The sequence below is a fragment of the Cetorhinus maximus genome, unplaced genomic scaffold (assembly GCF_964194155.1).
Source record: "Cetorhinus maximus unplaced genomic scaffold, sCetMax3.hap1.1 HAP1_SCAFFOLD_870, whole genome shotgun sequence".
NCBI lineage: Eukaryota > Metazoa > Chordata > Chondrichthyes > Lamniformes > Cetorhinidae > Cetorhinus > Cetorhinus maximus.
This window is the reverse complement of record NW_027596812.1, coordinates 87,786-114,073: the sequence shown is the minus strand read 5'-3', so window position 1 is coordinate 114,073 and position 26,288 is coordinate 87,786. Positions and strand designations below refer to the sequence as shown.

Below are 26,288 nucleotides of genomic sequence, written 5' to 3'. Positions count from 1 at the left end.
TCTAACTCTCTGTTTTCTGTCTGTTAACCAATTCTCAATCTATGCCAGTAAAGCTCCCCCAATCCCATGTGCTCTAATTCTGCTTACTAACCTCTTATCGAAAGCTTTCTGAAAATCCAAAAGCTCCACATCCACTGGTTCCCTCTTATCTGTTTTGCTAGTTACATCCTCAAAAAACTCCATCAGGTTTAAACATGATTCCCCTTTCATAAATCCATGTTGATTCTGCCCAATCAGATCATTATTTTTTAAGTAACCAGCTATCACATGCTTTATAATAGATTCTAGTATTTCCCCTGCTACTGATGTCAGACTAACAGATCTGTCATTCCCCATTTTCTCCCTCCTTTTGTAAATAGTGGAGTTATATTTGCCACCTTCCAATCTGCAGGAGCCATCGCAGAAACTATAGAATTTTGAAAGATGACCACCAATGTATCCACTACCTCTACAGCCACCTCCTTCAACATTCTGGGATGTAGATTATCGGATCCCAGGGATTTATCAACTTTCAGTCCCATTAATTTCTCTGGTGCATGTTCACTAATACTAACCTCTTTCAGTTCCTATGCTCACTAGTCCCTTGGTTCTCTAGTATCTTTGGGGCAATTTCCGTATCTTCCTCCATGAAGACAGACAAACATTTGTTTAGTTTCTCTGCCATTTCCACATTCCTCGTTTAAATTCTCCTGTCTCCACCTGTAATGGGCCCATACTTGTCTTTGCTAATCCTTTCCTTTTCACATAAAAAAAGATTTTATAGTCAGTTTTTATGTTTCTCACCAGTGTGTTCTCATATTCTATTCTTTCTTTATTTATCAGTTTCTTGGTTCTCCTTTGCTGAATTCTAAATATCTCCCAATCCTCAGGCTAACTACGTTTTAGGCCACTTACTTTGATCTAATGCAATCTTTAGCTTCTCTTATTAACCACTGTTGCATCAACTTTCCTGTTGGGTTTTTGTTCCTGTATTAATTCCTTAAATGCCAGCCATTGCCTGTCTGCCACCATACCTTTTAATGTAGTTTCTCAATCTACCACAGCCAACTTGCCCCTCATACCTTTGTAGTTTCCTTCTGTGAGAAACGCCAGATAAATAAAACAAAAGAACCTTCTAACCACCACAGCCCATTTCTGTAACAGTGGAGCATGCGTTTAAGGCGGTGAGGGGGTTCCAAACAGAAATACAAACCAGATCTCTTTTACCTTCCAAACACCAAATATCAACTAGATTTTTGCAACAAGGCTCAAAGAGCATCAATCCACCGGAAGCAAAGTTGTGAGACCGGCCAGTCCAGCAGAAAGAAACCCTCCGACCCTCCCACTTCACAACTGTCAGAATGAACATGGTTCAGTCCTGGGTGTAATTAACATCAGCAATAACAGCAGAATCAAACCCCTGTAATCACTTGTGAACTCGCTGGTGTCTTTGCAGGTGAGATAACTGAATGAATCCTTTCTCACACATGGAGCAGCTGAATGGTCTCTCCCCAGTGTGAACTCGTTGGTGTGTCAACAGGTTGGACGACTGAGCGAATCCCTTCCCACACTCAGTGCAGGTGAACGGCCTCTCTCCAGTGTGAACTCGCTGGTGTATCAGCAGGGTGAATGATTCACTGAATCCCTTCCCACACTCGGAGCAGGTGAATGGCCTCTCCCCAGTGTGAACCCGCTGGTGTGTCAGCAGATGGGATAACTGAGTGAATCTCTTGCCACACTCAGAGCAGGTGAATGGCCTCTCCCTAGTGTGAACTCGTTGGTGTGTTTGCAGGCTGCATAACCGACTGAATCCTTTCCCACACTCAGAGCAGGTGAACGGCCTCTCTCCAGTATGAAGTCGCTGGTGTGTCAACAGGTTCCAGGTGTGAGTGAATCCCTTCCCACACACGGAGCAGGTGAATGGCCTCTCCCCAGTGTGAACTCGCTGGTGTGTCCGCAGGTTGTTTAAATGAGTGAATCCCTTCCCACACTCTGAGCAGGTGAACGGCCTCTCCCCAGTGTGAATGCGTTGATGAATCTCCAGCTCAGATGGGGAACGGGATTCCTTCCCACAGTCTCCACATTTCCACGGTTTCTCCATGGAGCCGGTGTCCTTGTGTCTCTCCAGGTTTGATGATCTGTTGAAGCCTCGTTCACACATAGAACAACGTCTATGGTTGCTCCCCACTGTGAATGGTGCAATGGTTTTTTCAGGCTGTGTAACTGGTTAAACCTCTTTCCAGTCAGTGCACTGGGGTGTGTGTGTCTCAGTGCTTTTCCAGTCAACTGATGTTTAAAATGGTTTGAAGCAGACAGAACAGAAACATTTCTCCTTCTAGATTCAAAGGCCAATGATATTCAGGCCCTGATGAGTTGAGAGACTCAAAGGAGGACACAGAGAGAGACAAGGTGGAGAAAGAGATTGAGGCAACAGAGAGCCAATCAACAGCACCACCCCCTGAACCTTCCAGTCCTCAGGACAGCGAATCAATGGAGGAGGAGGCAGCAGTGGAAAAGCAGCAGGGGGAGTGGCGGACGGTGAAGAACAAGAAAAGTAAGAGGGAGCGAAGAAGAAGCAAAGGCGTTTCCCAGAGAAGCGGCAAGAGGCGTCTCCCATCCGACACGGATGACAAGGGCAGCAGCTCTTCGGATGAGGAAGTGCCAGAGCGGCACCGACAGAAGAGGCGGCAAAGCTCCAGGGCGTTGGAGGACGAGACACCCGAGCTCCAGAAAATTGGAGACAACAAGGAGACCAACGCACCCCAACTTTGCCTGCAACCTGAGGAGGCCAGTGCACCACAGCCCCTGGAATCTGGGAGCAGTGAGGCAATCATCGCACCCCAGCTCCAGGAAGCCGGGAACAGCAACCCCCCAGAGGGGGTGAGTTTTGGAGAAGCTTCTCCAGCAAAGGTCATCTCAAAATCCGCTCACTACGTGAACCTCCAGATGCCACTGGAGCAGAACACGGCCAAGGAGATCTACCTCAGCCCATCCAAAGTGAAGGAATTTGAGCTCACTACGGGTATGAAGGAGCAGACTAAAGGTCTGGGACTCTCAGAGACAGTGGGTTTGGTAGGAGAATAAATGCTTTAATATGGGTTTAAAGATTGTATCCATAAATGTGCGTAGCATTAAATCTACTACGCGATGTGTTGCGACCTTGGACTACCTAGCCAAGGTCAAAGCTGACCTGTTGTTTCTGCAGGAGTGTGCGATACCGCACCTCAGCTCCTACAGGCAATGGTCACGATGGTGGTCCCACGGGCCATCGATCTGGTCGGGCGGAAACGACTCTCGTTCCTCCGGCCTGGGTATTCTGCTGCGGGGAGGCAACTTCACCGTCTCCGAGGTCAAGGAGGTGGTGGGCGGGCGACTCCTGGTAGCAGACGTAATGTACAAGAACGCTCCACTCCGGTTAATTAACGTGTACGGCCCGGCACAAGGGGCTGAGCGGCTGGAGGTTTTTCAGCAGCTCCCACTGCTGCTGGCGACCTCCAGGCCGGTCATTCTGGGCGGGGACTTCAACTGCATCATCGATGCGGCTGGACGATCCGGCAGGGCCGGAAGCAGATTGGACGCTACGTCCAGATCCCTGATGGAAACAGTTAAGGATGCCAAGCTGCACGACGTCTTCAGCAACCCTGCAGACGGAGCGCAGCGTAGATACACCTGGTCGCGGCCAGACGGGTCCATTCGTTCCAGGATAGACTTCCTGTTTGTGTCCCGTGCATTCACAGTCAGATCCACCGACGTCAAGCCGGTGTTCTTCTCTGACCACTGCCTCCTACTGGCGGACTGCCACTTGGAGGAAGACCTGAGGGTGGGCAGGGGGGCATGGAAGCTAAATGTGCAACTGCTGACCCCAGAGAACATTGAGGAGCTCAAGAGGGATTACAAAGGTTGGAGAACCGTGAAACCCCTCTTTGAGTCCCTGACACACTGGTGGGAAGTGATCAAGGGAAGCATCAAGAGGTTTTTCATCCTCAAAGGCACCCAGAAAGCTAGAAAGGAACAGAGGGAAATGTCCCGACTCCAGGAAAAGATGCAGAATCTGCTCCGGCTGCGGTCGATGGGGGTCGATGTCAAGGAGGAGCTCCAAGAGGTGAAGGGCCAGCAAGCCTCGCACTTTGCCTCGGAGGCCTCCAAGATCATCTTCCGTTCCAGAGTCCGCTCCGTGGAGCAGGATGAGACGTGCTCACGTTTCTTCTTCCAAAAGGTACACAGAGAGCGCTCTGTGATCAGCAGCCTGAAGGAAGAAGACGGCTCAGTAAAGTCATCACGGTCCGACATTCTGAGGATCAGCAAATCCTTTTATGCCGGACTGTATGACGTGAAGCCCACGGACAGCACGGCCTCCCAGTCCTTCCTGTCCTCTATCACGGAGGTCCTAGACCACAGTACGCGGGAGAGCCTAGACAAACCGCTAACTCCTGACGAACTGACTAAGGCCCTCGAGTCCTTCGAGAAGAGTAAAACCCCCGGAAGCGACGGCCTGCCGGCGGAGTTGTATTCGGCTCTGTGGGACTTGATCGGCCCAGACCTGCTAGAAGTGTACGAGAGTATGCTCCTGGCCGGCAGCATGTCAGAATCCATGAGGAAAGGCATCATCACCCTCATCTACAAGCACAAGGGGGAAAGGGAGGAAATTAGAAATTGGCGACCCATTTCACTGTTGAATATGGACTATAAGATTCTGTCCAAGGTCATCGCCAACCGGGTCAAATCCGCTCTGGAATTGGTGATTCACCCTGACCAGACCTGCTCTGTGCCAGGCAGGAAGATCTCTGACAGCCTGGCGCTGCTCAGGGATACGATTGCCTATGTACAGGACAGGGGTGTGGATACCTGCCTCATCAGCTTGGATCAGGAGAAGGCCTTTGACAGAATATCGCACACCTACATGGGGGATGTGCTCTCCAAAATGGGCTTTGGGGAGGGAATTCGAAATTGGATCCAACTGCTCTACACTAACATCAGTAGCGCAGTCTCAATCAATGGGTGGGAAACAGATAGCTTTCCGATTAAATCTGGAGTCAGGCAGGGCTGCCCTCTCTCGCCTGTCCTTTTTGTGTGCTGCATAGAACCCTTTGCCGAGTCCATCAGGAAGGATCCGGGCATAAGAGGAGTGACGATCCCAGGCAGTGGAGGCACTCAGGTAAAAGCCTCCCTGTACATGGACGACGTCGCCGTCTTCTGCTCGGATCCGCTGTCGGTGCGCAGACTGATGCACGTCTGCGACCAGTTCGAACTGGCCTCGGGAGCCAAGGTAAATCGTGGGAAGAGCGAGGCCATGTTCTTTGGGAACTGGGCTGACCGATCCTTTGTCCCCTTCACTGTCAGGGCTGACGGCCTGAAGGTGCTGGGGATATGGTTCGGAGGGACCGGGGCATGCATTAGAAACTGGAAGGAGCGAGTGGCTATGGTGAAAAGGAAACTGGGCATGTGGGAGCGACGCTCCCTCTCCATTGCGGGTAAGAACCTGGTCATCAGGTGTGAGGTACTCTCGCTGTTGCTGTACGTGGCGCAGGTCTGGCCCATTCCACACTCCTGCGCGATGGCGATCACTCGAGCCATCTTCCGCTTTATCTGGAGGTCGAAAATGGATCGTGTCTGCAGGGACGCGATGTACAAGCCTCTAGATAAAGGGGGAAAAAACGTGCCCAACATCGCCCTCATACTGATGGCCACCTTTGTGTGCGGCTGCATCAAGCGGTGCGTAGACCCTCACTACGCAAACACCAAGTGTCACTACGTGCTGAGGTTCTACCTGTCCCCGGTGTTGCGAAGGATGGGTCTGGCCACTCTGCCGCGGAACGCTCCAAGTAGTTGGACCGTGCCGTACCACCTGTCCCTGGTGGAAAAATTTATGCAGAAAAACACCTTTGACCACAAGTCCATCAGGCAGTGGTCAGCACGTAACGTCCTAGAGGCCCTGAGGGATAAGGAGAGGGTGGACCCTGTGGGATGGTTCCCCGAGCAGACTGTCAAAGTCATTTGGCAGAATGCCTCATCGCCAGAACTTTCCAACAAGCACCAAGACGTAGCTTGGCTGGTGGTGAGAAAGGCCCTCCCCGTCAGATCCTTCCTACACGCCAGGAGTCTCACCCCCTCTGCACGATGCCCTCGAGGTGGCTGTGGTGGGGAAGAGACCGTTGTTCACCTCCTTGTGGATTGTGCCTTTGCAAAGAAAGTCTGGAGAGAGATGCAGTGGTTGCTGTCGAGGTTCATCCCGAGCAGTTCTGTGACACAGGACTCTGTGCTCTACGGGCTGTTCCCAGGGACACACACCGAGACAAACATCAACTGCAGCTGGAGGATCATCAACTCGGTGAAAGACGCGCTTTGGTCTGCCCGAAACTTGTTGGTCTTCCAGCACAAAGATTTGTCCCCGACCGATTGTTGCGGACTGGCACAATCCAAAGTCCAGGACTACGTGCTGAGGGACGCACTAAAGCTTGGGGCAGCTGCCGCAAAGGCGCAATGGGGAAGGGTCGCTGTCTAAGACCTTTCTACCACAGCGCACCGAGAGACTGGGAACTGTTTAGAGCCCCTCGGGCTGTACAGATCAAAATGAAAGGCTGTAAATGACTGTAATATTGTTTGTACTGATGCACCTGGTGATACATTTTGTAAAAGTTTAACCTGGATTGTACCCTTGTAATGTTGGTTTTGAAATGGTTTTGAATGTGATTGAAGATTTTTATGAATAAAGTATATTTTTACAAAAAAAAAAAAAAAAAGACTCTGTCAGATCTTGATGTGATGTTTGATTTGAGATTTCTGTTTGCAATTCGTTCCCTTCTGAAGTCCTGTAAAAGGAGTTTACAAAAGTCATCACTGTCAGTTCAGGACAGAAATTCAGAACAGATGATTCTAGATTCTATGGAAAACACCTCTCTCTCTCATTCCTCAAAAGCAGTAAATCCCTGTCCCCCGCACTCTCCCTCCATTCGCACTCTGCTGTACCTAATATACACCCTCCCAAGTCTCCTGAAGGTGTTAATTGATGCTGATCAACATTCACTGCTTCCTGTCCTCAACAGAGAGATCATAAGTAATAAGAATAGGAGTAGGCCATTCGGCTCATCGAGCCTGCTCTTCCATTTAATAAGATCAAGGCTGATCTGATTGTAGCCTTAACTTAAAATTTCCTGCCTGTCTCCCATAGTCTTTGACTCCCTTGTCAATCAAAATCGGTCTAATTCAGCCTTGAATTTATTCAATGACCCAGCCTCCACTGCTCTTTGTGGAAGAGAATTCCAAAGACTAAACACCCTTTGAGAGAAGAGATTCCTCTTCATCTCTGTCTTAAATGGGAGACCCCTTATCTTTACACTGTGCCCCTCTAGTTCTAGATGCCCCCATGAGAAGAAACATCCACCCTGTCAAACCCCCTCAGAAACCTGTATGTTTCAATAAGATTACCTCTGTATTGGCTCAGCCTTTCCTTGTAAGACAACCACTTCATCCCTGGAATCAGCCTAGAAAACCTTCTGTGAACTGCTTCCAATGCATATTCCTCCTCTGTAGGGAGACTAAAACTGTTCACCGTTCTCCAGGTGTGGTCTCACCAATATTCTGTACAGCTGCAGGAAGACTTCCCTACTTTTATATTCCACTCCCCTTGCAATAAAGGCCAACACTCCATCTGCCTTCTGTTATGATACAGCAGGTGGTATTTGCCAGGCTGACCAAATCCACAAGGGAAGCTTGGCTATACTATCACAACGGCTTTGCAATTTGTATTAATTACGAGAAGGTTTGTGCACTGAATTCAGAAGTAATAAGTCCACTAACCCCTTTAGCAATTTTACAAATTAAATTAAAATATTTATTAACAAAGAAAAATACATACATAAGATTAAAAGATACATGGTTACATAATATTATAACAATTTCCAAAATTCCTAATTAACCAGGCTCACAACTACACAACTCACAACTGCTCCCCCTTGTCCTCACTTATCAACCCACCAGCCTCCGCGTTCAAAGAATCATCTTCCACCATTTCTGCCAACTCCAGCATGATGCCACTACCAAACATATCTTCCCTACACCCCCCCAGGCGGCTTTCCGCAGGGATTGTTCCCTCCGGGACACCCTGTTCCATTCCTCCATCACCCCCTACACCTCAACCCCCTCCCACGGCACCTTCCCATGCAACCGCAGAAGGTGCAACATCTGCCCCTTTACTTCCCCTCTCCTCGCCGTCCAAGGGCCCAAACACTCCTTTCAAGTGAAGCAGCATTTCACTTCCACTTCCCTCAATTTAGTCTACTGCATTTGCTGCTCCCAATGCGGTCTCCTCTACATTGGAGAGACCAAACGCAGACTGGGTGACCGCTTTGCGGAACACCTTTGGTCTGTCCGCAAGCATGATCCAGACCTTCCTGTCACTTGCCATTTCAACACTCCACCCTGCTCTCATGCCCACATGTCCGTCCTTGGCCTGCTGCAATGTTCCAGTGAAGCTCAACGCAAACTGGAGGAACAGCACTTCATCTTCCAGCTAGGCACTTTACAGTCTTCCGGACTTAATATTGAGTTCAACAATTTCAGATCATGAACTCTCTTCTCCATCCCCACCCCCTTTTCCAATAATTTATAATTTTTTTACAACTATTTTTTTCTTTTCCCTCAGATTTTTAAATTTATTTCAATCTATTGTTTCATCTCCACCTTTTAGCCCATTTCGATCCCATCCCCCCACCCGCACTCAGGCCATCTTCCACTAGCTCGCTTCCCTTAATATCCCCATTAGCACATCTTTTAGATAATATCACCACCATCAACACCCCTTTGTTCTTTTGTCTCTGACATCTTTGGCAGTTTCTTCTTGGCCTCCACCTATCACTGGCCCCCTATCGAACTCTCCTGTCCCACCCTCTTCTACCAGCTTATATTTCATCTCATTTCTATATGTCTTAGTTCTGATGAAGGGTCATATGGACTCGAAACGTCAACTGCATCCCTCTCTGCAGATGCTGTCAGACCTGCTGAGTTTTTCCAGGTATTTTTGTTTTTGTTCACAACTACACACCCCTTTTAAGGCAACAGTCCAAAATAGATTATCAATTTGTCGAGACAATCCAGCAAGGTTACCACGAGCACCCACTCGACAGTGGAATTCCAAAGGCTTTTAACATAATTTTGGTTACTGAAACAGCAGACTTCTGCAAAGTGGCTAGAGGCGTTTCCCCAATTCTGTTTTACATGGTGTACCTTTCAGATCTTGCACAGCCATGCCCCCACACAGCCTTCCATCCTTCTTTAAATATATTTTCCTTATTAGATTTCTAATGTTCCTCCATGTCTTTGGAATCTACTTTTCCCATAATATAAAAAATTCATGTTATCATTATGCTCAGCACTTTTAGGAAAAATCAATGTAATAACCTTGTTCTATTTATTTTGCCAGTCGTAAAAACCTTATCACGTCTCATTAAAATCCAACAACTTTTCCCCTGAGCTAAGAATGCAAATTTCATTCATACCCTATCTGCTGACTTTACCCTTGCTCACTCATTAGCATTTCAAATGACCTTTTTACACCTAACACTTCTGATAATTTCAACCTTGCAGTTTATCCATCTCTAATTCAATTAAATTAGTCACACAGACAGAACCATCCACACACACAAAAGCCTACTTTACAAATTCCCACATTAATATTCTGGAAAAATGATAGTTTCATGACACTTCCTAATTACTTGCTGTACCTGCATGCTGACTTTTTGCACTTTCTGTACAGGGATACCCAGATCCCTCTGTTCTGCAGCATCCTGCAGTCTCCCTCTATTTAAATAATATTCTTTTTTATTCTTCCTGCCAAAGCCGACAAGCTCATATTTTCCCCACACTATACACAATCGGCCCCTTTTTTGTCCACTCACTTAACCTATCGATATCCCTTTGCAGACTCTTTGCATCCTCTTCACAACTTGCTTTCCTACGTATTGTTGTATCACCAGAAATAATACAGTCGGTTCCTTCATCCAAGTCATTAATATGCATTGTAAATAGTTGAGGCCCCAGTACTGACCCCTGCAGGACTCCACTTTGTTAACCTGAAACTGGCTAATTTACCCCAACTCCTTGTTTCCTGTTGGCTAGCCAATCCTATTTCCGTGCTAATATATCACCCCCACAACCATGAGCTCGTACCTTGTGTCGTAACCTTTTATGTGACCTCTTATTGAATGCCTTTTGTAAATCCAAATATGAGACATCGATTGGCTCTCCAATCACAGATGTTAAACTGAGTGGCCTGTAGTTTCCTGCTTTCCATCTCCCACCTCTCCTGAATAGAGGTGTTACATTTGTGGTTTTCTAATCCACTGGGACCTTTCCGAATTTGAGGGCACTTTCAAAGTTGATGAAACAATGCAGCCACTATCTCTGCAAACACTTCCCTTAAGACCCGAAGAAGCAGGCCATCAGATCCTGGAAACGTGTCAGCCTTTAGCCCTATTAGTTTTCCTAGTGCTTTTGCTCTAGAGATTGTAATCATTTAATTTCCTCCTTCCCTCTTGCCTCTGCTTCTCTACTATTCTTGGGATGATTTTGTGTCTTCTACTGTAAGACAGATACAAAATACTTGTTCAAAATCTCTGCCACTTCCTTCTTTCCCATTATTAGTTCCCCAGTTTCACCCTCTAAGTGATTGAAGCTCACTTTCACTACTTTTTCCCTTTTTATATATTTCTAGAAGCCTTTAATGTCTGTTTTTATATTTTTTGCTGGTTTATTCAAAATTCTCTCTCTTCATTTTTTTAGTTTGTTATCCTTTGCTGGTTTCTAAGATTTTTCCAATCTTCTGGCCTACCACTAATCTTTGTATCACTGAAAAATCATCAAGCAGGCTGCTAGTCTAAATATGTACATGTGTTTATAATAATGGACTGAAAGTGTAAGGTACAATATTGACCAGAGGTACAGGTGGGATGTGACGAAGAACTTTATTTTGGCAGCGAGTGGTCATGTTCTGGAAAACTCTGTCTATAAGGGTTTGGAAGCAGAGATGATCGATGATTTAAAAATGGAGTTGGGTGGGCACTTGAAAGAAATAAACTTGCGGGGGTATGGGGATGTGGAGAGAGAATGGGACTGACTGGATTGCTCTACAGGGAGTTGATATGGACTCGAGTTGCAAAATGGGCTCCTTCTGTGCCGTACTGACTCAATGACTTTAAATACATAACATAGCTACAGTATTATATTACAAAACTAGAAATAATAAGAGATGTTCTTTATTAGATGTATTACTTATGGTTCTCCAATATGTGCCATGTAACAACACTAGTAGTTTCTCTGTCCTATATTAATTTACCGTCCCCATAATTGTCAGCCAAATCCTGGGAAACCACCCCTTTAATTGTGAACATTAGGAATCAGGCCATCAGACAAATAAATGTGACAAGCTGAGAGAGCAAAGGATGTCAATGTCTTTGAGAGAGAGAGGGAGACCTGGGCAACCTTTCCAGAGTCTGCACCTTCCCTGGATTCACTTCCTTTCCCTTCAGGAAGAGTGACATCACAGGACAGTGTGAGAGAGCGGCGGAGAGATCAGAACCAGCACAAGTGCGGGGAAGCTTCAAAAAGTGACACCAGCACAAAGGTGAGAACTGATTGGTGAGTAGTGGCTAAGTGTTTTTCTCCAGCTGTTCCCGAAGTTTAAAATAGAATAAGCTAAGAAAAGATAGTTCTAGTTTTTATTTAAAGTTATTAAATAATTTAAATTTTTTAATGTGTTTAAAGTAAGGTTTTTTTTTCAACTAGAGGCATGGCAGGGCAGCTCCGTCCCGTGTTATGTACCACCTGCAACATTTGGGAAGTCCTAGATGCTCCTTGCGCTCTGACCGACTACGTGTGCAGGAAGTGCCACTAGCTACAGCGACCTGAGCTCTGAGTTTCGGAGCTTGAGCAGCAGCTGGAGGCACTGAGGTGCATCCGCGAGGCTGAGAGTTTTGTGGATAGCACATTTTTAGACGTGGTCGTCCCACAGCTTATGAAAGTGCAGACAGAGAGGGAATGGGTGACCATCAGTCACAAAAAAGGTGTCAGGCAGATAGTCAGGAAATCCCCAGGGTGCATCTCGCTCAAGAACCGTTTGTCTGTGTTGGAAAGCGATAAGAGTGACGGTTCCTCTGGGGAGTGCAGCCACGCTCATGGCACTGTGAATGGCTCAGCTGCACGGGGTGGGGAGGAAAAAGAGGGGAAGAGCAATAGTGGTAGGAGACTCGATAGTAAGGGGAACAGACAGGCGTTTCTGCGGCCGTAGACGTGACTCCAGGATGGTATGTTGCCTCCCTGGTGCCAGGGTCAAGGATGTCACTGAACGGCTGCAAGGCATTCTAAAGGGGGAGGGCAAACAGAAAGAAATCGTGGTATATATTGGTACCAACGACAAAGGTAGAAAGAGGGATGAGGTCCTGCAAGAAGAATTTAGGGAGCTAGGAAGCAGATTAAAAAATAGGACCTCAAACAGGCCTCAACTATTTACTTCCGGTGCCACGCGCTAGTGAGTATAGAAATAGGAGGTCAGTCCAGATGAGTGCGTGGCTGGAGAGATGGTGCAGGAGGGAGGGCTTTAGATTCCTGGGACATTGGGACCGTTTCTGGGGGTGGTGGGGCCTGTACAAAGCGAACGGGTTGCACCTGAACCGGAATGGGACCAACATCCTTGCGGGGAGGTTTGCTAATGCTGTTGGGGAGGGTTTAACTAACTTGGCAGGGGGATGGGATCCTGAGAGGAGGTTCAGCAGGGGAAGATGCACAGCCAAAATTAGAAGAGAGAGCAAGTGAGTTTGGAAGGAGTAGAAATTATAGGCCAGTTAAGGAACAAGGGAGTTTGGCAAGATTGGATGGTATTTATTTTAATGCAAGGGGTCTGACGAATAAGGCAGATGAGTTGAGGGCACAAATTAACACTTGAAAGTATGATGTCATTGCTGTCACAGACACATAGTTGAGAGAGGGGCAGGATTGGCAGCCCAATTTTCCAGGATATAGGGTCTTCAGGCGAGATAGGGAAGGAGGTAAAAGGTTATCGCAATATTGATCAAGGAATCAATTAAAGCAGTAAGGGGGGATGACATCTTAGAAATCTCCTCAAATGAAGCCACATGGGTAGAACTTAGAAACAAAAAAGGAGCAATCACATTGCTGGGAATGTACTATTGGCCCGCAACCAATCAGAGAGAAATAAAAGAGCAGATATGTAGGCAAATTTCAGAGAAGTGTAAAAATAATAGGGTAGTAATAGTGGGGGATTTCAACTTCCCCAACAGTAACTGGGTTAGTCATAGCGTGATAGGTTTAGAGGGAGCAGAATTAAAATGCATCCAGGAGAACTTCTTAAGCCAGTATGTAGAAGGTCCAACAACGCAGGGGACGGTCCAGGACTTAATTTTAGGGAATGAAGCCGGGCAAGTGGTAGAGGTATCAATGGGGGAGCATTTTGCGGACAGTGATCATCACTCCGTTAGATTCAAGGTTATCATGGAAAAGAACAAAAATGGGCCAGAAATCAGAGTTCTAAATTGGGAGAAGGCCGATTTTAACAAAATCAGATATGATTTGGCCAGAGTGGACTGGGAGCAGCTACTTGTAGGTAAATCTGTGTCAGATCAGTGGGACTCATTCAAGAAGGAAATAGGGAGAGTACAGGGCCAACATATTCCAGGAAAGATAAAGGATGGGGCCAACAAATCCAGGGAACCCTGGATGTCAACGGATATAGAGGATTAGACAAAGAGAAAAGGGGAGGTTTATGGCAGATACCGAGGGGCTCAAAACAGTGGAAGCCCTGGAGGAGTATAGAATGTGTAGGGGGAAATTTGCAAAGCAAATTAGGAGAGCAAAAAGGGGGCATGAATAAACATTTGCAGGTAAAATAAAGGAAAATCCAAAGTTATTTTACAAGTGCATTAAGAGTTCGAGGATAACTGGGAAAGAGTAGGGCCCATTAAGGACCATAGTGGTCATTTGTGTGTGGAGCCGGAAGACGTAGGTAGGGTTCTAAATGAATACTTTGTGTCGGTGTTCATAAGTGAGAGGGACAACATCAGTATGGAAATTAGGCAGAAGGATTGTGATATAATTAAGAAATTAGCATAGAAAGGGAGGAGGTTCTAAGTGATCTAGCAGACTTAGAAGTAGATAAATCTCCAAGCCCGGGTGAAATGTATCCCAGGCTGTTGAGTGAGGCAAAAGAGGAGATAGCAGGGGCTCTGGCAATAATTTTCAATACATCTCTGGCCACAGGAGAGGTGCCAGAGGACTGGAGGACAGCCAATGTGGTACCGTTATTCAAGGGAGGAAGGAAGGGATAAACCAGGGGACTACAGGCCAGTCAGTCTAACCTCAGTGGTGGGGAAACTATTGGAAGAAATTCTGAGGGACAGAATGAGTCTACATTTGGAGAGGCAGGGATTAATCAAGCACAGTCAGCTTGGTTTTGTTAAGGGGAGGTCACGTCTGACCAATTTGATTGAACTTTTCGAAGAGGTGACCAGGTGTGTAGATGAGGACAATGCATTTTATGTAGTCTACTTGGACTTCAGCAAGGCTTTTCATAAGGTCCCGCATGGGAGACTGATAACGAAGATAAGAGCCCATGGGATCCAAGGCAATTTGGCAAATTGGATCCAGAATTGGCTGAGTGGCAGGAACTAGAGGGTGATGGTCGAGGGGTGTTTTTGTGACTGAATGCCTGTGTCCAGTGGGGTTCCACAGGGATCGGAGTTGGGTCCCTTGCAGTTTGTGGTACATATAAACAATTTAGACTCAAATGTAGGAGGGTTGATCAGTAAGTTTGTGGATGACACAAAAATTGGCGGAGTGATAAATAGTGAGGAGGATAGCCTCAGATTACAGGAGGATATAGACGGGCTGGTCAGATTGGCTGATCAGTGGCAAATGGAATTTAATCCGGATAAGTGTGAGGTGATGCACTTGGGCAGGACAAACAAGGCACGGGAATACACGATGAATGGTAGGACCCTGGAGAGTACCAAGGATCAGAGGGACATCGGTGTGCATGTCCACCGGTCCCTTAAGGTAGTGGGACAGGTAGATGAGGTGGTTAAGAAAGCATATGGGATACTTGCCTTTATTAGAGCCTTTATAATATAAGAGCAGGGAGGTTATGATGGAACTGTACAAAATGCTGGTTAGGCCACAGCTACAGTATTGTGTGCAATTCTGGAATCCGCATTATAGGAAGGATGTGTTTGCTTGAGAGAGAGTGCAGAAGAAATTTACCAGGATGTTGTCTGAGCTGGAGAATTTTAGATATGAGGAGAGATTGGATAGACTGGTGTTATTTTCCCTGGAGCAGAGGAGATTGAGGGGGGACATGATTGAGGTGTATAAAATTATGAGGGGCATAGATAGGGTAGACAGGAAGGAACTTTTCCCCTTGGTGGAGGGATCAATAACCAGGGGGTGTAGATTTAAGGTAAGGGGCAGGAGGTTTAGAGGGGATGTGAGGAAGAAATTTCTTTGGTGGGAATCTGGAACTCACTGCCTGAAACTCATAACATTTAAGAAGTATTTGGATGTGCACTTGCGATGCCATGGCGTACCAGAGCGGGCCTAGTGCTGGAAAATGGGATTAGAATAGTTAGGTACTTGTTTGACTGGCGCAGGCTCGATGGGTCGAAGGGCCTTTTTCTGCGCTGTGGACCTCTCCGACTCTGTGAGTTCCTGTAAATCAACAATTTACCCCCAGAATTAGAAAAGGAAGAGAAAGTGTTTTACTCACAGATGTTGGACACAGAAGGAGGTTGCAGGCTCTGTAAAGCTCAATCTGCAGTGACACAAAGCCAGCGCTCTGATTGGCTGGAGGATCAAAGGCCTTCCGGTCCTCCAACTTTTTCCATTGGTCAACACCACAACATGGCAGACAAGGGCGGGCCTTCCTCCGCACATGCGCAGTTTCCCCGCTGCCTTGGACATGCGCATTCCTGGACCGCCCGCCCGCGCGGCGGATAGCTCAGTTTCCCCAGCGCGGGCGGTTGTGGGAGATTCGACCGCCATTACCCATCCGGAGCCCAGTCGCCAAACTCCTCAGACTGGGATGAAAGGTGGGCGTGGGGACGCAGTGACAACACCCTAACACAAAGTAAATGTGGGATTGATTGCGACGCCCCCTTAGCAAAGCGGTTTGTTAATTTCAGGAATAAAGATTTAGACACCTGGGTGACATATTGGGGAGGGCAAGAGGTGAGTATGAAACTGAGCCTATTAGGAGAAGCGAAATGGGAAAAAGCAGGAGGAGGGATAGTAGGATGAATTGGGTTTACAAACAATCCGGTGGAGGGAGTGTGTGGGAGACAGAGATTTATAGTTTGAGAGGGAGAAGGATATTTTTGACAAGTAGAATTGTCAGTTCTGGTTTTCTGTCCGGAACTTACAGTGATTACTTTGTTTACTCCCTTTACAAGTATTAGGGAGGAGGATTTTGGACATTAAACTCAAAACAATTAGCATGTCAAGATCTGACAGTCATTCAATTCATCTGGATCTGAATATTATCAGTCTAGAAAGAAACATGTTTGTCTCTTCCATCTGAGGGAAAATATTTCAAACACCAGTGTGAATAGAAAAGCAGCGAGACTTGTGCATCCAAGTATTCCAATGTATTTGCAGCAACCAGGAGGATCAGGGAGCAGGAGGTTCAGGAAGCAGGGGTGGTGGTAGGCAGGAGGTAACTGAATTAAAAAGTTACATTTTTCATTCAAAATAAAACAAGTTGAAAAATATAAAAGCGATTTCATTTACCAATGTAGGAATTTAGCAATATAGAAATTGCAACTTAGAGGGTATAATGTTTCAATATTTGTTTTTTCCTGATAAGGAAATTCCCACAGAACCTAACTACAGTTTTAACATTGATTCCAATGGGAACCAATTATCCACTTAAAGTCGTTTGAGTTAAAGTTGTGATTTTCAGGAACACAACCACAACTTTAAATAAATACATGTGTATTTATTATTAAGTTCAATATATGATTTTGTTTTAGTTACATGCATTGCTCTGTATCATAACATCATGTAGTAAGCAATGATAATTTAGTTAAGTAATCGATGTGGCTCTCACATTGCAGGTTTTTTGTTGAAGTGACCCTTGCTTGAAAAATAATGAAGATCACTGGTGTAGAGGGTAGCACATTAGCATGGATAGAGGATTGGTTAGGTAACAGGGAACAGAGAGTAAGCATAAATGGGTCTTTTTCAGATTGGCAAGATATCACGAGTGGAGTTCCACAGGGATCAGTGCTGGGCCCTCAGCCATTTACAACCTGCATTAATGATTTTGATAAGGGGACGGATGGTGTGGTTGCTAAATTTGATGACACAAAGATAGGTAGGAATGTAAGCTGTGAAGAGGACATAAGGAGGCTACAAAATTATATACATAGGTAAGGTGAATGGGCAAAGATCTGGCAAATAGAGTATAATGTAATGAAATGTGAGGGTGTACATTTTGGCTGGAAGAATAAAAAAGAAGCATATTATCTAAATGATGAGAGATTGCAGAGCTTTGAGGTGCAGAGGGATCTGGGTGTCCTAGTGCATGAATCACAAAAGGCTAGTATGCAGGTTCAGCAAGTAATTAGGAAAGCTAATAGAATGTTATCATTTATTATGAGGGGAATTGAATATAAAAGTAGGGAGGTTATGCCTCAGTATACAGGGCATTGGTGAGACCACATTTGGAGTATTGTGTACAATACTGGTCTCCTTATTTAAAGAGAAATGTAAATGTGTTGGAAGCAGCTCAGAGAAATCTCTTCCTGAAAAGGCAATGGATGCAGAGTCTTTGAATATTTTTAAGGCAGAGGTGGATAGATTCTTGGTAAGCAAGGGGGTGATAGGTTATCCAGAGTAGGTGGGATGCAGATTTGAGGTTACTATCAGATCAGCCAGAACCTCATTAAATGGTGGAGCAGACTCGAGAGGCTGAATAGCCTACTCCTGCTCCTTATGTTCGTAAGATTTACTAGGTAATACCTGGAATGGACGGTTTGTCTTATTAGGAAAGGTTGGACAGGTTAGGCGTGTACCTGTTGGAGTTTAGAAGAGTAAGAGGCACCTTGATTGAAACATATAAGATCCTGAGGGGTCTTGACAGGGTGGAGTTGGAGAGGATGTTTCTTCTTGTGGGAGAATCCAGAACTCGGGGTCACTGTTTTGAAATAAGGGGTCACCCATTTAAGACAGAGGTGAGGAGAAAATTTTTTCTCTCAGAGGGTTGTGAGTCTTTGGACCTCTCTTCCTCTGAAGGCGGTGGAAGCAGAGTCTTTGAATATTTTTAAGGCACAGTTAGATAGATTTTTGATAAGTAAAGGGGTGAAAGGTTATCGGGGGTAGGCGGGAATGTGGAGTTGAGGTTACAATCAGGTCAGCCATGATCTTATTGAATGGCGGAGCAGGCTCGAGGGGCCGAGTGGCCTACTCCTGCTCCTAATTCTTATGAAAGATATTTACCATGTAAATAATATCCTTGATTGTACATCCCAATAACCCCCATTAAACCAATTCCCCTTTAATATTCCTGATCAACCGAGTGCAGAAACCCGGAATGTGCAATGAAGAGGCTTTGTTCCAGCAATCACAGCAGTGTTTACACAGGAGGCACAGTTGATCGAAATCCAGGGAAATGCAGTCACCAGGGTCTCGGAGAGATTCCACTGGTACAGAAACTAAAGAACAGAAATTTCTTATATCAGCTTTTAGTGGAAATACCACAGAAGGACAATTCAAACTCCTCATTGACCCAACAAGAAGTTATAACTTTCTTGTTCAGACAACATTGCGGTGCCGATGCTGGAGTGTATCAATATTCAGTGAGGCACTGACAGTCAAAACCTGATGGTTCCTGTAAAATATCTCCTGTACATTCCGAGCAGACAATCTCCACCTCAGCCTCTAATCTCCTAAGCAGGTTGACTCCTTCATGAGGTATAGTTCCACAGGCACCATCCATTCTGCAGGGAAAAGGTTATTCGGGCTCTTTTGAAACCAGCTGATGTCATGCTGCTATTGATATCTCTATATAATGCTGTGATTTTTTACTCGATCATGGGATGTGGACTTCGCTGGCTAGGACAGCATTTATTGCCCATCCCTAATTACCCTTGAGAAGGGGGTGGTGAGCTTCCTTCTTGAACTGCTGCAGTCCCCGGGTGTAGGTACACCCACAGTGCTGTTAGGAAGGGAGTTCCAGGATTTTGACCCAGCGACAGTGAAAGAATGGCGATATATAACCAAGTCAGGATGGTGAGTGGCATGGAGGGGAACTTCCAGGTGGTGGTGTTCCCATATGTCTGCTGCCCTTAACCTTCCAGATGGTAGTGGTCATTGGTTTGGAAGGTGCTCTCTAAGCAGGCTTGGTGAGTTCCTGCAGTGCATCCTGCAATAATGCTAACTTTAGCCCCTGACTGTTAAGTAGGAATGTTTAAATCAAATTAAAAGCATCCCTGAGTATTGGAAGCCAGCTTTAGTCATTTCAGTTGCAGACAGTGATTCACTGTGGGTAGCTCTGATGATAATGAACAGCCCTTTTAATGGGACCCTCCAACACTGCTACAAGCACAATAGGAGCTATTTCCCTTCACTCCACCCACCTCCCAGACTGAAACTGAAGGGACAACATTGTGTTTCATTCCTGTCCTGTTCCCTGTTCCGTTCACTGCTGCCTGCTCTGATGTCATGAATTAGACAATAAAGGAGCTTTCAGCAGATTGGATGAATAAGAGAACAAAGGACCTCATTGGATACCACCTGCTGATTCTGTCAAGAATGAACCAATAGGCAGAGACATCGGATTTAACTCAACATTAAACTGCTCTTCACGAAAACAATTTTGGGTTCAGCCGATTCTGTTCAAATCCGGCATCAACTCTCAGTAAACATGTCTTTATCTGGAGGTCACGTTTCTGTTATATAATTGTCCCAGCAGTTAACAGGGTCCTGTGAACTCCTCCATCTGCAATTATAATGGAGATATTAATCGATTTATTTTCATTGGTTTTATCTTAAATTAGAATACGTCTGTCTTATAATGATAGACTCAAGACTGTCACACAAACATGTTCAATATTCAGAGTTTAGTAACCAGTCATTTCCAAACTGGAAACTTAAACCTGCCATTTCACTTTCAGTCAGGAACAGATCACAGTTTTACACCAATCTCTGATTTGACAACACGTTTCCAGCATTCACCATTGTTCTTGCTGACTCTAAACCCAGTTGTAAAGGAGCCTTCTGTTCCGTGTCTAGGAGCTCTGAACCATGGAAGACAGTGGCTGGGACGCATTTCTTACACATCTCAGCATTCACCCACATGGGGACTTTGGTCTTTCGCATCTCTCTTCACTGACACCAAAGTGCTGTTTGTCCCTCTCAGTGTTACCCTGACCGACTGTCCAAGCTGAAGTTCTGTTCCAGCCACGTGATCCTCCCTGCAGATTGTCCTTTCTGAGCTCCAGCCAGGTGATATTAAACACTCAGGTGGGAAAGACAAAAATCTACAACAATATATTTAAAACAAAGCTGATTTATTTGACATTTATCAGAATATTAAACTCCAGCACAAGTCAGGAATGTGATGGAATACTCCCCACTTGCCTGGATGAGTGCAGCTCCCACAACACTCAGGAAGCTTTACACCATCCAGGACAAAGCAGCCCGCTTGATTGGCACACCTTCCACAAACACTCACTTCCTCCAGCACCAACGCACAGTAGCAGTAGTGTGTACTATCTACAAAACGTACTGCAAGAACACATGAAGCCTCCTTAGACAGCACTTTTCAAACCCACGGCCACTACCATCTAAAAGAACAAGGAGAGCAGACATGGGAACACCACCACCTGGAAGTTCCCCTCTAAGCCACTCACCATCCTGACTTGGTAATATATCGCCGTTCCTTCATTGTTGCTGGGTCAAAATCCTGGAACTCCCTTCCTAACAGCACTGTGAGTGTACCTACACCACCTGGACTGCAGCAGTTCAAGGTGGCAGCTGCTCACCATCCTTCTCAAGGGCAATTAGGGAAGGGCAAGAAATGCTGGCCCAGCCAGCAATGCCTGCATCTCATGAACAAATATTTTTAAAATGGCCAATTATAGGGGCATAAACATAAGAAATAAACCCCAAATGCCAGACTTTACATGGTTCAGTCCTGGATGTGATTAACAGCAGCAATAACAGTGGAATCCGACCCCCTCAATCATTTGTGAGAATCTGGAGAGGAGAAAAGAATAAGCAGGAGGCTGGACACTGAATCTGGAACAAAACGCAGAAAGGGGGATGAGTGTGTGGGACAGAGATTTATAGATTTGAGGGAAATAAAGGGGAAAATATTCCATAGAAACTAGGATTATCTGTTCTGAATTTCCATCCTGCGCTTACAATGATAACTTCTGTAAACTCCTTTTACAGGGGGTTAGAAGGGGAGGAGTTCCAGCCAAGAAAGTAATCACAAACACCATGTCGAGATCTGACAATCACTCGATTCATCAGGACCTGAGTATCATCGGCCTTTAAATGTGGAAGGAGAAATGTTTCTCTGCTCTGTCTGTGGGGAAAGATTTCAAACACCAGTGTCACCTGAAAAGCATTGAGAAGCACACACCCGAGTGAGAGTGTTCCAGTGCCCTGACTGTGGAAAGAGCTTTCACCAGTTACAAAGCCTGTAAAAAGATCATATCATTCACAGTGAAGAGAAACCGTACACGTGTTCTGTGTGTAGATGATATTTTAACTTATCATCCAACAGAAAGAGACACAAGGACTTCCAAATCCTGGAGAAACTGTGGAAATGTGGGATCTGTGGCAAGGGATTCAATTACCCATCTGAATTGGATATTCATCAACACAGTAACATTGGAGAAAAGTGTTCACCTGTTCCAAGTGTGGGAAGGGATTCATTCAGTCAGCCCACCTTTTGACACACTGAATCCAGACCTCTCAAATGTTTTGAATGTGAGCAGTGATTTAAAAGTCAAAAGAATCTGCTGAGATACCAGTGCATTCACGCTGGGAGAGGCCGTTCACCTGCTGTGTGTGAGGAGAGGGATTCACTAATTCATTCAACTCGCTGAAACACCAGTGAGTCCACACTGGGGAGAGACCTTTTAAATGCTCTGCCTGCAGGAAATGCTTTAAAAGTTCTGAGCAATTGTCAGGTCACCAACGTGTTCACAGTGAGGAGAGACCGTTCATGTGCTCTCACTGTGGGACTCGGTTCAGGCGATCATCTCATCTCACTGAACACCAGAGCACTCACACTGGGGAGAGGCCGTTCACCTGCTCAGAGAGTGGCAAGGGATTCACTCATTCATCCAGCCTGTTGAGAGATCAGCTTATCCACTCTGATGTGAGAACTTTCAAATGTTCTGACTGTGAGGAGAGCTTTAGAAGCAGCAATGATCTGCTAAAATACCAATATGCTCACACTGGGGAGAGGCCATTCACTTCCTCCGTGGGAAGGGAGTCACTCAGTCATCTACCCTACTGACACCAGTGAGTTCACAAGTGACTACAGGGGTTGGATTCTGTTATTGCTGATACCCCATTAACTTGTTCACACTGACGAGAGTCTGTTCAGGTGCTCTCACTGTGGGACTGGATTCAGGCAATCATCTCACCTCACTGAACACCAGCATATTCACACTGGGGAGAGGTTGTTCACCTGCTGTGAGAGTGGCAAGGGATTCGCTTCTTCATCCAGCCTGCTGAGACACCAGCTTATTCACTCTGATATGGAACTTGTTAACGTCTGACTGTCAGGAGAGATTTAAATATAGCATTGATCTCACGAGACAAAAACAGAGTTACAGTGGAGAGAATACATTCATCTGCTCCGAATTAGGAAGGAATTCACTTGGTCACAACACCTGCAGACACATGAACACACACTGGGGAGGCCTTTTACCTGGTGTTTGTGGGTAGGGATTCATTCAGACATCCCCCCTTCTGAAGCATATTCACATGTGACTGCACAGGTTGGATTGTGCTGTTATCACTGCCATTAATCACACCAGGTCTGAACTTGAGGGTTAGCCCTGGGGTGTCTGAGAATTGTGTCCCAGCCACTCTCTTCCAATGCTTCAGAGCTCCTAGACACGCAACAGAAGGCTCCCTTAAAACTGGATTCAGAGTCAGGAAGAACAACGGTGAATGCTGGAAATGTCAAATCAGAAATTGCTGTAAAACTGTGATCTGTTCCTGACTGAAAGTGAAATGGCAGGTTTAAGTTTCCAATCTGAAAATGATTGTGATATTTATGGTGCGAGGATTTAAAATGTTTGCGTGACATTCCTGAGTTTACCTATGTAAGGCAATAACAAGAATTTGCCTTTCTACGTGGAACCTTGAACCTCTCTTACCTTCCATTGACTTCAAAATAATGGAAACTGACTGTTGGAATCTGTCAGCATTTGAAAGATATTTACAAATGATTTGAGGGTTTCTTACAGTTGGGATCTTTCTCTGCTCTGTCCATGCGAGGTGTTAAATAACAGACTTTCTCCTGTGAATATCGAGCTGGAGTATTGGGCTGTGATGTGTTTCCTTGTTCGTCTTGCTGATTCTAAATATCGAATCTTGTGGTTTCAGACACCAGATAATCAAGCTCACAATAATAGATTGTCTTTTCCTGTCTTTATTATACACTGCAATCATACGGAGTAATTCCTTACATGGTTCCAGTCCTCAATGAAGTAATTATAAATGTCATCATTTATATACTTCAGAGCCTGGAATATAGGAATGGTGTATTGGTCTGTAATTTGAATATAATTGTAATTCAATATTCCTTCTCTGAGTATCCCGTCCATCTCTTCCCTGTTACCTGCTGCACTTGTTTGTCTATTGTTATTACCACATGATTGTCACGTTTCCATGTTTTTAACTTGAGTTCTTAGGAAATGTATGAATTTTATGATGTAAGTTACACAGCAATTCAGCCTTTGGGCTGCAAATGCATTTCTTGAATAAAATTCCATGATACTAAAAAAAATAGTTCTCCAATCTGCAGAACATTGATAATACAGTGGATTCAGAGCTCTCTTCTCCCCAACTGTGATCTAACAAGCTGCAGCTACACTGGAGATAACTATATTTAAATTGTTCACTACATTGTTGATCTGACCCTGCTCAAAGCGTAACCATAAGGGTATCTATGCATTGTTCTGAGTGTGAGCATAAGGCTGTGTCACTATCACACAGAGATACTGTTTCCTTGGTTCACATCTCTATACAAAGACCAGCTCTTTACACATCTCCTTTCTCCATAATTGCAGCAGACATGAGCAAGGATGTGAGGCTCATCAATATTCACCCACATTTCATAACAGCAAAGGTTCCACTGGGACAAAGGTCCAGTCATTTTCCATTACAGGCAAAATACAGAGCAGTATGGGAGCGCACAGAGTTTAACAGTGTCTCATCAGCCTGCAGGCTTCTGTAAAAATATATTTACTGAATGGATTTCAATTTAAACCAAGTTTACAGGCTTGATACAAAAACAAAAATTGCTGGAAAACTCAGCAGGTCTGACAGCATCTGTGGAGAGAAAGACAGAGTTTATGTTTTGAGTCCGTATGACTCTTCTTCAGAACAGACTTTATAGACTTGATGCTCTATTCACACATCAAAGGTGAGAGAGATGCTGTGGGACGTACGTAAGTCCAGGAGCTGAAAGTGATTCACAGGCTGGGTTTTGTGTTTAGTGATCCTGGGTGTGGTACCGGTACCTTACCTGGATCTCAAGGCTAGGAGAGACACTCTGGAAGGTATGAGGAGCAGGAACTTGTCCCTAAGAGCAACTGAAGTTATGAGAACTGAAATAATCTAGAGTTAGAAAGGAGAAAAGGCCCCAAAAATAAAGCAGTTAGCAACAGGACATTCATTAATCTCCTCTTATATTGGAGAAATATGGAACACAACACTCTGTGCATTTCCACTAAATCAGATTTATCTCACATTCATCCAGAATATTAATAAGCTCTATAATAGGGTTGGAGTTTAACATCAGCAATAACAAACAAACACAGCTCACCACCACCTTCTTGAGGGCAACTAGGGATGGACAATAGATGCTGGCCCAGCCAGCGAAGTCCACATCCTGTGAATGAATTTTTAAAAAATGATTAACAGCAGAATCCCACCCCTGTAATCACATGTGAATTCGCTGCCACCTCACCAGGTGTTGTGACTGAGGGAATCCCTTCCCACACACAGAGCAGGTGAACAGCCTCTACCCACCATGAATGCGTTGATGCATCTGCATCTCACTCATCCTTCTCGCATTCACAATATTTAAAAGGTCATTTATTGGTGTGAACACGTTGATGTGAAGTGAGGATGCTTAACTGAGTGAATCCCTTCCCACACATAGAGCAAATGAATGGCCTCTCTCCAGTGTGAACTCGCTGGTGCCTCAGCAAGGTGGATGACTGAATAAATCCTTTCCCACACACGGAGCAGATGAATGGCCTTTTTCCAGTGTGAGTCTGCTGGTGCCTCATCAGGGTGGATGAATGAGTGAATCCTTTCCCACACACGGAGCAGATGTACGGCCTTTCTCCAGTGTGTGTGTGTTGGTGCTGCATCAGGTGGTTTCTGCTTTTAAAGCTCTTCTCACAGTCAGAACATTTTAAAGGTCTCTTGTTGGAGTGAGCACGCTGATGTGACAGCAGGTGTTGTGACTGAATGAAACCTTTTCCACACACAGAGCAGGTGAACGGCCTCTCCCCAGTGTGACTGCGTCGATGAATTTCGAGATGGGATGGGTAATTGAATCCTTTCCCACAGTCCTCACATTTCCACAGATTCTCCATGCTGTGAGTGCCCTTGTGTCTCTCCAGGTTGGATGATCGTTTGAAGTCTCATCTGCATACAGATCATATGTGTGGTTTCACCCCACTGTGAATGGTGAGATGTTTTTTCAGCTGTGCAACTGGTTAAAGCTCTTTCCACGGTCAATGCACTGGAACACTCTCACTGTGTGTGACTTGGTGGCTTTCCAGTCATTCTGATGGTTGAAATCTTTTCCAACAGACAGATCAAATATTTCACATTCCAAACTCAAAGGCCAATGATACTCAAGTCCTGATGAACAAAGTGACTCTTAAATTTTGATTTGAAGCTTGGTTTGAGTTCCCTGTCTGTAAATCCTCCCTTTCTAATGCACCGTAAAAGGGCTTTACAAAAGTCATCGCTGTGAGCATGGGATACCCTGTAAAAGGAGATTGCCAAAGTCATCACTATCAGCCCAGGGTAGAAATTCAAAA

At 45.4% G+C, this 26,288-nt stretch overlaps 2 protein-coding genes across 2 annotated transcripts in view; one reads left to right on the top strand and one right to left on the bottom strand.

Annotated features, from left to right (window-relative positions):
• Positions 1–26,288, top strand: part of LOC144674964 (uncharacterized) — a 60,201-nt gene that overhangs the window by 8,779 nt on the left and 25,134 nt on the right. The window lies entirely within an intron of this gene.
• Positions 23,656–26,050, bottom strand: LOC144674962 (uncharacterized). Its single transcript, XM_078536053.1, has one exon. It carries the CDS (start codon positions 25,833–25,835, stop codon positions 25,323–25,325), a length of 513 nt encoding a protein of 170 aa, XP_078392179.1. The 5' UTR covers positions 25,836–26,050; the 3' UTR covers positions 23,656–25,322.

Bases quoted from the DNA above. Each gene is read 5' to 3' on its own strand.
- LOC144674962 (XM_078536053.1), bottom strand. From the start codon at position 25,835: ATGGAGAATCTGTGGAAATGTGAGGACTGTGGGAAAGGATTCAATTAC.